Below are 16,388 nucleotides of genomic sequence, written 5' to 3'. Positions count from 1 at the left end.
GGCTTTCCATCCTTCTTCCTCCTCAGTCTCCTCTCCAGATTCTTCTTCCTGCTCAGCTCCACCTCCTTTTGGATCCCCTTTTACCTAGGAAGCACCCTGTTACAGAATCAGTAAGAGTATTTTTTTTTTTTAAAGAAAAGCCCACTGTCAGACTCTTGGGCATAGTTTCCAGGCATTTGTATTGTTTTTAAAGAGGGTGTGGTCTTGCCCCCCTCCGCTAGAGGGCCCAGACATCCCGTGTGGGAAGCCCTTGAAACAGAAATTCTGGCGGGGAGAGGGCTGTGCGGAGAAGGAGGTTCTCCCAGCCGGGAACCTGCAGCAGGGCTCCACGGGGGCAGGGCAGCGGCATGGTGCAGGGGACGCTGGACACCTGCATCCCCAAGCCCAGCAGACCAGTCCCAAACTTCTGGGCGCCCTGGCTGGAGGCCCTCAGGGAAGGGCCCTGGGGCTCCCTGGTACATGTCCAGCCTCGGCCCTGCCACCGCGCAGGGGCCTCAAGGGGGTCGCTGCTTGCCCAGGTGTGTTGTCGGCACCTTTGCACTTCCTGCATTTGGCGATAACCCCAGCAAGAGCCAGCGGTGGGCAGGAGGAGGACGAAGGCCAGGGCCAGGAGCACGTTGGCTAGAAAGGCTGCCCCAGGGGCGAGGCGTGCAGATGGCCAGCCGGGGCGCCCAGCAGCGGTCGGCCTGGCACTGGCTCCCGGGGCTGCCCTGCAGCGTGTAGCCCTCCTCACAGGCCACCATGACGCTGTCCCCGTAGCAGTAGGCCTGTCCTGCAGCCAGCTCCTTTCAGACGCACTCCAGCGGCCACAGCAGGCTGCAGTTCACCTCTCCGCAGTGGTGGGCCGGGGAGTTCCAGGTGCCCTCCTCTGTGCAGAAAACCAAGGCCACGCCCACCAGCAGGTACCCCGGGTCGCAGGTGAAGGTGACGGCCACCCTGAGCCCATACGGAGGGCCGTGTGGGTCAACCAGCTGTCGGGGGGGGGGGGGTGTCTCAGAAGTCTGCGGGCACAGGGCAGGTCCCGTGGGCTCGTAGCGGAGGGCGGGACCGCTCCAGATGTGGGGTGTCCCCAGAGCTCCCAGGTAGGGGTCCTCCTGTGAGTGTGTTCACAGGTGTAGGTGACAGCCACTCCGTAGGGGAAGTCCAGCTGTATGTCCCTGGAGTGCGCCCCGTTTTCAATGGCAGAGGGCGGGGGCGGCACAGAAGATGCTAGCTGCTTAAGCCCACACCTGGGCCACAGGTGCTCACAGGACACCAGGGCCATGGACCAGGGAGGTACAGGAAGCGCACAGCCCCCTTTCTGAGGACACCCCAGTCTTCACCCCCCAACACACATCCCTCTCTGCCCGCGGGGCCACCCCCTGATAGTCCGGGCGATTTTGTTGAGGAAATTGTGTTTGAACTAAAACAGCGGGTCTTAGTCTTGATTGTGCACTGGAATCACCCAAATGACCAAAAATCATTCATGCCATTCATGAGAAACTCCAACTCTTTTGGATTATAACCTCAACATCATAGTCATGATTTTTCAAAACTGCTAGGATTAGTGGAATAGGAAATCAGGTGAGATGGGTTTAGATTGGACTATACAATAAGGTAAAGGAAGCAACTCAATTTTCCTCTGGCAATGACAAACAAGCACAAAAAAAAAAGTATTATTTCTGTGAAGGAAATGTCTTCTGTGGCTATGAAGTAGTTAGTTTGGTTATAGTATTTATTAATTAAAATATATTGAGCAGTTTTGGGGAAAATTCATTGGCTTTTAGCGTAAGACATCTCATAAAATGAATATAAACCTTTGAAAGGGGTGTAAATTGGTCTTTCCATTGGCATTTGTTGGACTTGCCCATTTTTCTTCCACACCTTCAACAGTGGTTCTTAGTGTATTCTCCCTGGACTAGTAGCTTCAGTTGCTGGTAACTTACTAGAAATCAGATTCCAGGGACTACAGCAGATGTATTGGATCAAACACTCTGGGAATGAAAACCATAAATTAATTTATGGTTTAACAGGTCCAGAAGTACTGCCTCAAATTAAACCTTGGTGGCCGGGGTAGTATAGAGGACATTCAAAAATGCAAACCACTACTATCACCAGTCAGGCTGGCCTTCTTCACACCTAACCCAGAGAAGGAAAACTGTCAAGTGGACTGTACTTTCATTCATTGCAAATAATTATTTTTTTAAATGGGGCTTACAAACATCCATTTTTATGAAATATTTTATATTTAATTATCAGTTCCTATATTATCAATGTCTGTGTTTGTATGTTGAATTTTAAAACATAAAACAAATGTGCATACATTGTGGGAACAAAATTATGGATGGAAACTGTAATACTAGAGAACCACCTAATATAAGCTAGTAACATGAAATATATTTTAAGAGTCGGCCTGTGGAGAAGTTAATCCACAGAGGTAAGAAAGGGCAAGGTGTAGTTTTAGAAATTAAATACAATCTTACAGTTAGCTGTTTTTACCTCTTCTTCCCTTGAGTACAAATGATAGCAGAGTCCTTGAGCTGTCCCTAATGTGGTAAATACTTCTGGTATACAAACTCTAGAATGAGCCAGGGTAGCTATTAAGTTCCCTATAAATCAAACAAAAAATGCTTAAATTATTTAATTTATAGTTATTCATTTGTATATGGTATCAAAGAAGATTTGAGTTTTATGACATCTCTGCTAATGAAGTGTTGAGGAAAATTTTGTACAGCATATGTTAAATGTTATAGACCCTCCCCAAAATTATGGTTTTATTTTCTGTCACAGTCAAGGTAAAATAGGTTTATATAAGAATGAGGTATCTTGAAAATTAGATGTTTCTTTTCCCAGATGATTTCATAATATGTTTTGAGAAATATATTTTGCAATGATTTTTTAAATAATTATGAACATAATGATTGAACTACTGCAAGAAAATATAACATACTTTTTGCAATTCAAATAGCTTTGACTTAAGAGCTTAATGGGACTTAAAATCAATAAATTGCTTTTGAATTTAAGATCTTTTAATTCCTTGCTTCAAGTTTTAAATAAGAAAGTGATTCAGTAATGAATAAATGTGCAGCTTAAAACTATCCCGTTCAAATCCATACTTTAGAACTCTCATATGATATTTTTTCACAGTATTATTCCTATGCTAGAATAAGTGAAACAAATTTTAAGATATAAATGTATTTTAACATTTGTGGATGGTTACTTCATTGAAATTATTAACCATGTTTTTCTACTCTGCCTATTTTATCCTGGCCCTCATTTTATGCCTAGCTGAGTTTTGTATTTATTGCCTCAAGGTTAGAAGAGCTCGGTTATATGGCTAAAAGCAAAAAATGTTTAAAGATATCTTTTGGACCTATATTTCTACCAGTCTGAGTTTATAGAAGAGGAAGGGAGAAAGGTAAGTGACTTTAAGAACTAGAGCAAATAAAGAAAGGCATGAGTCAAAGCATCCGAAGGAGAAAGAGTAAAAGGAGAAGATTTGAGTGACAACAGTTAAGATAATTCTTTCTGCAATGTTTTCACTGCTATATGGGTTCACCAAAAATCCTGCTACAGGTCAGAGGATGGAAAAAGGAGAAAGAAAACAAGATAGGAACCCAGAGGCATACATCTGTCACCCTTGAAGAATGAATGGGATCATCTATAAAGATTTGCAGATAGAAAACTCACCTTGGACACTAACTATTGTCTATGCCTATTATCTTGTAATATGGGGACAGTGAAAATACTAGCTACCTGCCTATCAACCTTATAGAATTATTATAAACAGCAGATGAAATATAAAAGCAAAAGGACCTTATAGCTTGTAAAATTCTACATAAATAAAGATCCTCATAGATAGTAGAATTTTATGAGGTGCAAGGGATTGATATGGAAAATATTGTGAACATTACAAGTCTGTAATTATTTTTCCAGACTCTGATATTTTTCAACTTTTCAAGTTTTCACAGAAGAAATATTTATTGATTTGAAATTTTAATCTCCAGTTTTATACCTGAAATGCTGCCATTGCCCTCTCAGTTTCAACAGTTGATTCAAGAAAAGGCTTGAGAACTGATATGGTTATCATTTCTCTTTTGTTGTTGTTGTTGTTTTTAAAGTATTGTTGAAAGCAGCTACTGAAGGCAAAGAGGTTTACTGCATAGCATGATTTTAAACAAATATCCTAGAAATAAGAGAAACAGGCATTATCTTTAACTTACTTCATTATCAGCTGGGGAGTAAGAACTACAACAATTTTTGTCTATTCTTGGAGCAGCAAGTGAATTTCTGCAAGTAATTTTTTAAGCAAAGAGGAAAGAAACTTTTGAACCTTATAGTTAATGCCAATTAATACATGTACAAAGGAAAAACAGAGGAGATTTTATTTGCTATTAATCAAATGTCACCATAATCATTGTTGCATCAGTGTATGCTAAAGTTGGTGAGCCAAAGTATGATGCAACACAGAATATTTACAGTGGAGAAATATGACAGACACCACTTTGATCAAGTTCTCCAACTTAATGCTGTCAGTTACAAAGCATATCATGTTCTCCTTGAAATGATAATGGGAAGTTAAGGCAAGAAGATCAAATCACTTGTTACTCTCTCCAAAATGGAAATCTCAACTGAATCATGAACAAAAATCAGATAACTCTAATTTAGGAACATACCACGAAGTAATTTTCCTGGATTCATCAAAAATTTCAAATATCATAAAAGACACCTCATTGAGTTTCACAGGTTAAAGATGACTAGAGAATAAGACAAACACATCACTTAGGAGTGATGTGGGATCCTGGGTTGGATTTGGAAACTGAAAAAGGGGAGTTTGTGAGAAAATTGGGAAAATTTAAGTAAGATCTGCATATTACTTAACAGTATTGTATCTGTTTTCTGGATGACATTCAGGAAAGCTGAATGACGTCTATACCAGAACACTCTATTGTTTTGCAAATTTTTATAAAATCTAAATTTATCTTGAAATTCAATTAAAAATTGATTTGGTGGTGGTTGCCTTACAGTAACTATGGCTGAAAGGAAACAGGGAGGTGGGGAGATGTATACTTGCAAAAGATCAATGTAAGCAAAAAACTTCAATAAAAGAAAATTAACTCCCCATTACTAATTTCTGGGCAAAAGCTATTCTGAAATAGTTTGGAAATATTTGTATAGCTTATTATGCAAGAAACAGACATTGAAGTTTGAAAGACAATAAAATTTAGGTTGAAAGTTTGATGCATTCTGTGACAGAAGAGACCTGCCTTGACTCTTCACCAAGTGTAAAAATGGCTATATTTAAAAACTTAAATGTGACGACTATGAATAATATGAAATAATATTATTTCAAACTAATTACAACCAAAGAGAGTTTACATTCTTGAATAACATTTAGGTTTGTTATGAGAATGACAATAATTTGAGTATGTGGCCTAACAACCATCCTCTTCTAAACAAAGTGTAACATTATATAAAGTTAATTACCTTTTCTGGTGAGTGAATGAGACAAAGGACTTCACCATACTCAAATCCTTCACGTTTTCATAATCCATTTTGTAATACAACTGATCATTCCTTAGGACAATGTATGCCAAAGAAAATGCCACTTCAACCTAAATAGGTGGTTTCCAGAAATTAATTAATTGATTTAATTTTTAAAGATTTATTAAAAATATACATACAGAGCTGGATTACAGGCCAGAGGTGCAGGAACAGTGACAGCATTCACCAAAGACAGAGTGGGAAGCAGAACAAGCTGACTAAAAAGTACACTGCTGAGAGGAACAGCGGGCGAGCCAGGAGAGGTCTGCTGCGCCATGTGGGTCACCTCCAGGGCAGAGATCAAACTCATGCTGAAGTGACTTTCGCTTCTCAGTGCTGTGCTTTAACCCACTGTGCCACCAGGGAGGGCTTGAAATTAATTTATTTTTAACTGGCAGTTTATCAAATGGCATATTTCATTATACAGCATTGATAAGGGACACACTAATTCAAAGACACTATAAAATGTGTTGACTCCAATTTATTAAGAGTGTAGCATTGACATTTAGAGGAGTGCCCCTTATAATTTTTAACAGAAGACTTTCATCTGTGTACCATTGCAACCACAAAAGCTACATTGAAGGGCTTGGGAGGTTTGTCAGTCAGGGCCAGCAGAACATAAAGGAGGTGCTATCTTAAGTGCATAGTTAGAGACCCTCCACATATAATTCCTTAATTTTATATTCTTGGCATGTGTTAAAAATCTGTTTGAGCTGCTTGTTAGCTACCGAGCATTGAGATTTTAGTGGAAAACCTATCAACTTAAGTGAAGCATGGGAAGTAGTATGAGCAAGAGTTTGTCTCCTCTAGTTCTGGAGTCATTTAATTCATGTTATGAAGCCTTTTGGAAAATGCAAATATTTCTTATCTTACTGGGACTTAATAGGTTAAAATATTAAGTACTACACTATGTAATTCTGTGAAAAACTTTTATGAATTTGAAAAGCACAATTTGCTACAGAATCCCATTTGAGTATTTTGAAATGTGTTGTAATGCATTTTTACATTTCAGTGAGTTTAAGAATTCATTGAATATATATACTGAATATATCAATGGGTGTATCCAATTAAAGTACTATTTCAACAAAATGCACATTTTAGAATAAAAATGTGCTTTATGTGTTATTTTTAACATAATTTTTGCACATAATCCAAATAAAAAATAGTTCATTACCGTTTTTGTTTTCCTAATTTCATAGTCTCTTTTGTAGTCAGAGAAACGACAAAATTTTTAACTTTTCTGATTAAAAAACTCTTCCTCAAGAAAAAATTTCTATGTATACTTGCATATATTCTTCCCATGTCATTTCTATTTCATCTCCAACAGAGCCCAGGTCAAATTTTGAAGAGAATTTTTTTGTTGTTGCTATTGTTAGAACTCCCTGCCTGCCCAATTATAGACATCCTGAATTCCTAAAACCTGGTAAAAGGATTTGATTAGAGGTAACTGTCATTTTATTGAAGGCATTTTACTGGAAGTAAGTGGAAAGGTGAACAACCATTTATTAACTCAGTAGTTCTTTGTAATGTCAACCTACGAAAGAAAACTCTTGTTCCTTGTAATGTCAGCCCATGAAAGAAAACTCTTGTTCTCAGTAAGCAGAGGGTGCTTAGTGGAAGCTAGTGATAGATTCACTTATATTTAAATAAATTTTCTTTGTACATGATACATTTCCTTTATCCCTACACTGTTTTAGTAACCAATCCCTGAAAGGTAAGAAAAGCATTCTATGAGAGATCAAATATCTGAGGAATAAAACTTCCATGAGTAAAGATGTGACTCTTGGTCACATTTGAAGAAGCCATATTTAAATATCACTACTATATTACTATCTTTGTAGCAACTCCTTTCTTAAGACAGGTGTTTAAAGGTTAATAATGTCCAAAAATTAACAATATAAGAAAAACATGCTATGTTTAAAACAGTTTTAAATTAAAGACTTAATATTTTTATAACACTTGTAAAGTTACTTTTGTCAATTTTTTAAATATCAGGGAAAAAAATCTTAAAAGTTTCATACCTTAATAATTGGAGAAGGGTGAGTTATCAGAATCTGAATAAATACTGGCAAGTTGTTTTCACCTACAGCATACTGTTGACTAATGGGATTGCTTGTATGGGTGACACCAGTAAGAATCTACATGTAAGAATATTTTTTTCCATACGGAAATGGTGAAGTGAAATGTAACTTGTAGTAGACTGTGGATTATTTTCTCAAAGTAACAATAAAGTAATTAGAAATGCTAGACTGTTGCTTTTTGGCAACAGGTTTGCTGCCAGAACACAAGTGTGAGAGTCACAGCTGAACAAACCCAAAGTGTGGAGATTATAGGGACATTGTCATCATTGGATATATCTATTCAGGCACATCTGCCACTCTACTGATCGTCTTATCTATAAAAGAACCATCAATAAATTCAAGAAAACTGCTGAGATTGGAAAGGCTCCTTCAAGTAGGTGTGTGTTTTGGATAAACTGAAATGTCTTCATCACATTTCCCCCATGGCAGTTTGATACCAGCATTATGGTGATCCAGGACAGAGAGACAAACTCAGGCTGGTTCTGATTGGTGCTGGTGGATCTGAAGCCACTATCTCCAAGAATAAACATGTCTCTGGTGTACACACTGGGTGTGAAACAACTAATTGTTAATGTTTACAAAATGGACTCCATCTACCACCCTATAATCTGAAGAGACACAAGTAACTAAGAAGTCAGCACCTGCATTAAGAATACTGGCTGCAACCCTGACACAGTAGCAGTCCTACAGCTTTGGTTGAACTGGTGACAACATGCTGGAGCTGAACGCTAACATACCTTAGTTCAGGAGATGGAAAACCACTCATAAAGAGGCAATGTCAGTGGAACAATGATACTTGAAGTCTGGATGGCATCCTGCCACCAACTGGTCCATTTGACAAGCCCTGGCACCTGTCCCTGTGGGAATTCTACAACATTGATTGTGTCAGGACTGCTCCTGTAGGCCCAGTTGAGACTGGGATTCTCAACCATAGCATGGTGGTCACCAGTCAGTATCACAACTGGAGAAATGTCTTTTGAAATGCACCATGAATCTTTGAGTGAGTTCTTTCCTGGGGACAGTGTGGTCTTTAATATCAACACACATACTTGTTGTGGTAGTGTGGCTGGTGACAACAAAAATGACCCACCAATGAAGCCGGCTTCACAGCTCGGGTGATTTTTCTAACCACCCAGGCCAAGTCAGTGCAGGATACACCCCTGTGCTGGACTCTCACACAGTTACTTGCAAGTTTGTTGTGCTGAGGAGATTGATCACTGTTAGGGTGAAAAGTAGGGAAATGGTCCCAAGTTCTTGAAATTTATAACATTGCCATGATTGATATGATTCCTGGTAAATGCATATGTGTTGAGAGCTTCTCTGACTATCCCGTTTGGGCCATCTTTGTTGTTTGTGACGTGAGAAACAGTTCTTCTAGGCTAAGGAGTAACTGGAGCTGGCAAGGTGACCAGATCTGCTCCTATAGCTCAGATTTTTCTCCTATTCAAATTCTTCCCAAGGTTCCTTTAGATGTGACACAGAAAAAAAGAAAAAAATTATTGTAACAGAAAATCAGTTTATTATTTTGTCATCCACTGTTGCTTCATTTGTCCAGTTGAACTGGAGAGGTCCTGGTCAGGAATGTGTCACATCCACCTTCAACTTTCTCTACACAGTCACAATGGCATGAACTTAGCAAGTGCCAATGATGTTTCTCACTGGGCATAGAAAGCCTTTCATACTACCAGGATGCTGCTGGGGATTTTCACAGGCACCTAGTTTTATGTGGAGTTTATGATGTAGAGTGACAGGAGTGCCCCAACATGGTAAAAATTAAGTGTCTGAGTCTGTGGCTTGCTTTCAGTGCTTACACCATTGGCTGCTCCCAACTCCCCACTCATTCCCTCATTTATCTTTCCATCCACTCATTAATTTATTAACTCAACTTGTGTTTATGTCACTTGATTATGTGTGAACAATGACCTAGACTCTGGTGATAAAGTAAAAAGCATTATTTCCTTACCCATAAGGAGCCAGTCACCTAACCAAAAGGAAGTGAAGGAAAAGATAAACAGCTGGGATTACATAAAATTAAAGAGCTTCTGCACAGCAAAAGAGATATTAGCAAATAAAAAGAGACATCCCATTAATTGGGAGAAACTTTTGCACACAATACCAAAGATAAGGGACTAATCACAAAGATCTACATAGAGCTAACACAGTTCAACAGAAACAAAATAAATAACCCAGTCAAAAAATGAGGATTAGAAACAGATGAAAAAAATGTTCAAAACAAAGAATAATCTAAAAAATATATTATAAAATTTTTTTAAAAAGGATAGAGATTTTCCAAAGAAGAAATGCAAATGGCTAACAGACATATGAAAAAAGTGTTCAACGTCACTTGTGATAAGGGAAATACAAATCAAAATCACAATGAGATACCACCTCACACCAACTAGCAACAACAAATGCTGGGAAGGATATGAAGAAAAAGGAATCCTCCTACATTGCTCATGGGAATGCAAACTAGCCCAACACTATGGAAAGCTGTTCCTCAAACTACTAAAATGGAGCTTCCATATGATCCAGTAATTCCACTCCTAGGACACAAAAAGCGCCCCTATTTTTGTCACAATACAATTCATAGGTAAACTATGGAAACAGCCCAGATGTCCAAAAATAGATGACTGGGTCAAGAAGATGTATATTTACACAATGGGAGATTACTCAGCAATCAAAAAGAATAAGCTCATGCTCTTTGCTGCAACATGGATAGAGTTGGAAGAATTATGTTCAGTGAAATAAGCCAGAAAGAAAAATAAAAAGAAAAAAAATCAATGGTCTCACTTATAGGAGGAATGTAGAGAAACCAAATAAGAAATCAGAAAAAAAAATAACTATAATAAAGCAAACATCAAAATTCATCAGGCAATTATAGATCAGGGACATTTTGTATGGGAGTAGTAGGAAGAAGGAAAAGGATAGGAGTAGGAAGAGCACAGGAAGTATGGTGAAGGTACACTGGTGAGTTGGTCATGGGAATATCATGGGGAAATCGTGCATTGTACAAAAATGAAAGGATAATGCAATGAATATATTTTTAAAAATCAGACATAAAAATAGGATACAAATTATTACCAGTGACACAATGATTTCTTCAGAAAACTTAAGTTATCTGGATGATTTTATAACTTGTCAATGTAATGTGGGTTATCACAAATGGGTCAAAGAGACTTACTTGGAAAGGTACTTTTATCTTAAGGAATAAACTTATTCCAGAAAATTTGCCTATAGAGTGAATATTGTCTTCCTTTTCTTATAAATTTCAATACAAGGTCAAACACTTATTTTACAATAAAAAATGTGAATTGAAACTTTAATGGCTGTGCAAAGTGAACAACTCAAGCAAACAGAAGAATATGGTGAGTTGTGTATGTCTGGTTCTGTTGTAAAAGTAATAGTTTGCTGTTTGCTCACCTCAGCAACATTTGGGAAAGTCACAGTTATAAATGTGTTTTATCATGAGAACACTTTTCTGCTCTCCTTTAATTTCTTTCACTTTTGCCTATGACCTGGAATTTCTTACACTTCTAACATGCCCTTTTCCTGGTTACCTCTGTGATGTACAGTCAAGACTACAAAATCACATTGACAGTCAGCAGGTACCCTAGTAGGATAAATAGAAAAATGTTTTTGACTTATTTTTTCATTATTTTTAAAGATTTGTTTATGCATACAGAACTGGGGTACAGTTGCAGGGGAAGTGAGAGCATTCACCAGAGTGAGGAGCAGAACAGGATGACTGACAAGTACACTGCTGAGGGGAGCAGCGAGCAGGCCAGGAGGGGTCTGCTGCACCATGTGGGTCACCTTCGGGGCTGGGGATCGAACTCATGCTGCAGTGGCTTTAGCTTCTTAGTGCTGTGCTTTAACCTGCTTTGTCACCAGGGAGGGCCCTATTTTTCCATTATTTTAAAGATTTTATATATCTATCTATCTGTCTGTCTGTCTATCGTCTATCTCTCGATCAATCTACCTACCTATCTATCTATCTATGTATTTATCTACCTTTCTATCTTTCTATTGTATGTGTAGAAGAATTGGGAATGCAGGCCAGAGGTGTGGGGTTGGGAGTGATGGGAAATGTGAGGATTCACCAGAGACAAAGAGGGGAGCAGAACGTGTGGATTGACTGAAATACACTGCTGAGGGAGCAGTGGGTGAGATGGGCAAGGGAAGCTGTGCCATATGTAGGTCACCTCTCTGGTATGGTATCAAACTTAGGTGTCAGAATAGGACTTTGCAGTGGTAGCACTGAGAATTAACCCCTAGTTCACCAAAAGACCCTATTTTAAAATAATATATATTTTTAAATTTGGAAGAATATAAAGAAACAAAACTAAAGTACAGTCAAAAGTAAACCAAAACAAACCCTAGAAATCTGACTGTAAAACTGAGACCACCAGAGGGGAAGTTTGAGAGATTGCAAGCAGAGTGAGGCAAGGACCAGTGTTAGGGTCCGAAATCACCCAATTGCCTCCTGTGACAAAGGACAGGACCAGAGATGCACAAGGAAGTGGAGTTTATTAAGCCAGCTATCTGGGGTCAAGCTTTCCTGCAGGCACCCAGGCCACACAAAGAGAGCAAGACCTAGATCATAGGAATGTCAGAGAATATATAGGCCCTTATCAGCCACTACATACTTCATCGCCAGTACAAATTCAAAGAGCAACAAACTTCACAGCACTCAAGGACGGGTTTCCAAGAACAGATGTCTCAGTTATGAGTCAGGAGCTGATATCAGGGTCTAGTTTCAGCTGGTTCCAGGAGCTGGCAGCAGGAATGCAATCTGCCTGCCCTCCTTTCTGGGCCCAGGGTGAGTCAGAGACCCAGACAGAGGGGCCTAGCCACAGGGGCTTAACATTCCCCCCTTTTTGTGATCATAATGAGGAATAATTCTCATTGGGTCCACTTGTCGGAATCCTAAGATACCGATCTCTGAGTACCATAAGTTAGACCGTGCTTATGTGCTCCCTAATGAAAGCCACCAGTCGGTTGAGGATGCAAGGTTATGGGGGTCCCACTTAGCTGTCCAGGGGGTGGTCCAGGGGGACCTTCCAAACGTGAATAATGCACCCAGGGGCAATCCCGTGCACCTTAAGAGCTGTGGGAGTAGTTAGTAGGACTATATACAGGGCCCTTTCCACCTCGGTTCCAGAGTCTTCACCTTGTGCCGCCTGACCCAAACCCAATCCCCAGGAACTATGCCATGTTACGGGTCTGGAAGACAGCCAAACGGAGGAGCATCACCCAGCTACTGCCAGTCTCCATTGCCAATTTTGACAAGGTCTCCTTAAGGGTCTGATTCATCCTCTCTACCTGCCCAGAGCTCTGGGGGTTATACTCACAATGCAGTTTCCAATCCGTCCCCATGGCTCAGGCCAGTCCTTGCTGACGAAAGCCAGGCCATTATCTGACCCTATTGTCTCTGGAACTCCATAGCGGGAATGATCTCCTCCAGCAATACCTTGATGACCACCTGGCTGATCTCCTGTTTAGTAGGGAATGTCTCCACCCACCCCGAGAAGGTGTCTACTAATACTAATAAATACCTGTATCCAATGCCTGGTTTCACCTCGGTGAAATCTATCTCCCAGTTTTCTTTCTGGGACCCTCCCTTTCACCCGAGTACCTGTGTGTGTGGGTCCCTTCAGGCTAGGTCTCATTGCCAAACAGCTCTTGCATTCCTCCACTATTTGTTTCACTGCAGGACCTTGATGTGGAAACCGCAGCTCGGTGGACTAAAACAGGCTCAGCATTTTCTTCCAGCCCAAATGGGAGGTCCAGTGTAGATTTACAATGAGAAACTTCCCAAGTTTTTCTGGCAAGATCAATCTTCCTTCTTGGTCTCGCCTCCATTCACTGTCTCCTTGTGTCTTAGACTCTCCTAGGTGGGAAGTTCCGCAGCGGGGTATCCTGAAGTTGTCCCACACCTGAGTAACTTCTGCTAGAATCTCTGTGCAGTTGTGGATCGGTGGCTGGAGATCTGTAGTCGGTAGTAGGGTGGCTGGGTTCAGGGTCGCAAGGTCCGAGAAGATGATTCTGGGGAAATCTAGCAGGAGCCCTTGATAGCAAGTGAGCCGAGCGTTGGTCATCCATTTTCCCGGTGGTTGCCTTAAAATGCCCTCTACCGGGTGGGGGGTGGTCACCTTTAAGTTCTGCCCAGAGGTCAGTTTGTCTGCATCATGGACCAGCAAGGCAATGGCAGCAATGAGGCTACTGCGTCCAGTCTCTTGGACAGATAGGCCACCGTCTCCATGGCCCTAATTGTTGAACCAGTACCCCTTTCGCTATTCCCTTCTTCTCGTCCACAAACAGGGAAAATGGTTTCAATGGGTCTGGTAACACTTTGGCTGGTAACTGGAGTAGGGCCGTCTTCAGCTGGCCAAAAGCTAGCTGCTGCTCCCTCCGCCACAGCCAGTTCTTGTTTTCCTTGGTCGCCTCATAAAGTGGGGGAGCCAGTTCTGCGTAACCTGATACTCACAATCTGCAGTACCCCGCTGAGCCCAGTAACTCCCGCACTTCCCTGGGAGTTGTAGGGGTAAGAATCCTTAGAATAGTCTCTTTCATGGCATCCGTTAGCCACCAAGTTCCCTCTGTCAGCTTATACTCTAGGTAGGTCACAGTGCGTTGACAAATTTGTGCTTTGTCAGCGCTAGCTCAATAACCCAGTGTCCCCAATTCCTGTAACAAGTGGCCAGTGGCCTCCTGGCATTCTGTCGGTGTGGCAGCGGCCAGCAGCAAGTCATCCACATATTGTGGCAAAGTCACACGTGGATGTGACTGATGAAAGGGTTCCAGGTCCCTGCTCAGGGCTTCATTAAACAGGGTGGGGGAATTCTTTAACCCTTGGGGCAATCTTGTCCATGTTAGCTGTCCCATCCTCCCCCCTTTTTCTTGTTGCCACTCAAAGGGAAACAGGCTGGCTGACCTTGACCAGAGGGATACTGAAGAAAGCTTCCTTCAGATCCAGCAAAGTATAACAAGTCAGTGAGGGGGAGAGTTGACTTAACAGATAATGCTAGCCTTGTCTCTGGCAATGGGTCCATTGGCTTGAGTCAAAACAGAATATTGTGTGCCTCTGTCCACCATAAAACCTATCAGCGTCCCCTCCACACACACAGTTACCCAAGACTCGGGGAGGGGATCCGAGCCCCATCCCCGTCAATCTTCCTTTCCTGCCAAGAGGACCCTAGCCTGGTCTACAGCTCTCTCCCTATCCCTCTTCCTTTTATCAATCGCTTCTCCTTTTCTGAGGCACTCCCTGTAAAGAGCACATTGGTTCTTCCCTAGCCTGGTCGGGGGCCTGTAGGGCTTCTCTCTCTCCCTATGTTGGGGTTCTTCCCTTGTCCCTACCCAAAAAATGCGAGCCAATTCCCTTTGTTGCTTTCAATTCTTCTTGCTCTGGAATTCCCTGTCTTCCCTCCTCCATCTCTCCTGCACTGTATGATCTTCCTTTCTAATCCGGTCCTCTCTCGCTTCTTAAATTAAAAACTTTCTCAGCCACATTCAACATGTCCCACACAGACATGTTCCCTAGGCCCTCCTGTTTATAGAGTTTTCTCCGGATATCAGGAGCTGCTTGGTTAATGAAGGAGAACACAACAGCTGAGCTATGTCCCTCCACCTCGGGGCCTATGGGGGTGTACCACCTGAGGGCATCATAGAGGTGCTCTAGGAAAATGGCCGGGCTTTCAGCTTTCCCTTTGACAACCGCCTTTACCTTAGCCAAATTGGTGGGTCAGCATGCCGCTGCCCGGAGACCAGCCATCAGAGTCTGGCGATAAACCCGGAGACACCCCCTTCCTTTCTCTGTTCTATAATCCCAATTCTGCCCCGGTCGTGTGAGCAGGGACACATCATTGATGGCTGGTTGGAGGGTAGTTTGCTGGCCTTTGTTGCCCAGGATGTTCTTCCGAGCCTCATCCAAGATGTGCTCACGCTCCTCAGTGGTAAAAAGTGTGTTCAGGAGGTGCTGACAGTTGTCCCAGGTGGGAAGATGGGTCCAATTTCCATATGTCATAAACCCAAGCAAAAGGAAAAATACTACACCCAATACAACCTTAGAAGCACCTGCCTTAAAACACCAGAGTACAGACTTCCGGAAGATGGCTGCAGAGTAAAGACGCCGAGATCACCGCGTCCAAGCCTAGGAATTGAGGACTGAAAACGGACTATAGACTCACTTACTACAAGTTTTAACCCAAACGAAAACCCTCTGGACTCACTAGGAGGTAGATAACTGAGAGGGAATCGGCGATTGGGTAGTTCCCAGAAGGGAACTCCCTAGAAAACCTGGGTCCCTGGAAGTTCCGCAGGCTGCAGGAGTCCCTTTGCCCCACGCTAAACCCTGGAGGTAAAGCTGGACAGCTCAGTTCAGTGAGTAGAGCCCAGGCTGCAGAAAGACTGCAAATCTGATCTTCAATACCTGGGTGAGAGAAAAACCGCTGAAACTTCAGACACGATCCTGAGCACCTGGGCACCGCGCAAAGCCGCTGTTCAGCTCGACCAGCTCGGGCACTGGCAAGATAGCAGCAGAATAAAGAAGCCGGCGACTACATCCAAACTCGCACGGGATTATACAAAAACGGACTATAGACTTTCATGCTACGAGTTTCAACCCAAATGAGAACGCCCTCGACTCACTAGAAGGAAAATAACCGAGGAAGAACCGGCAATTGGGGAGTTCCAATAAGGGAAGCCGCACAGGCAGGAACTGATCCGGGAACGCCAGCAGCTTCCAACTTGCTCGGCTCCTTTAAAAATCTAGGCGGTGGCAGC

At 41.9% G+C, this 16,388-nt stretch overlaps 1 protein-coding gene across 1 annotated transcript in view; it reads right to left on the bottom strand.

Moving 5' to 3' along the window:
• Positions 1-494: 494 nt before the first annotated feature.
• Positions 495-16,388, bottom strand: part of C4BPB (complement component 4 binding protein, beta) — a 42,976-nt gene continuing 27,082 nt past the window's right edge. The window contains exons 2-3 of the mRNA XM_012722145.1: positions 799-1,094; positions 495-747 (exon numbers count right to left, since the gene is read on the bottom strand). Coding sequence (XP_012577599.1) covers positions 495-747; positions 799-1,094 — 549 coding nt within the window. The remainder of the gene's footprint in view (positions 748-798; positions 1,095-16,388) is intronic.

The sequence above is a fragment of the Condylura cristata genome, unplaced genomic scaffold (genome assembly GCF_000260355.1).
Source record: "Condylura cristata isolate star-nosed mole 26May11 unplaced genomic scaffold, ConCri1.0 scaffold00008, whole genome shotgun sequence".
Lineage (NCBI taxonomy): Eukaryota > Metazoa > Chordata > Mammalia > Eulipotyphla > Talpidae > Condylura > Condylura cristata.
Note: the sequence above shows the minus strand (reverse complement) of the source record. Positions and strands in the feature narration are given on the sequence as shown.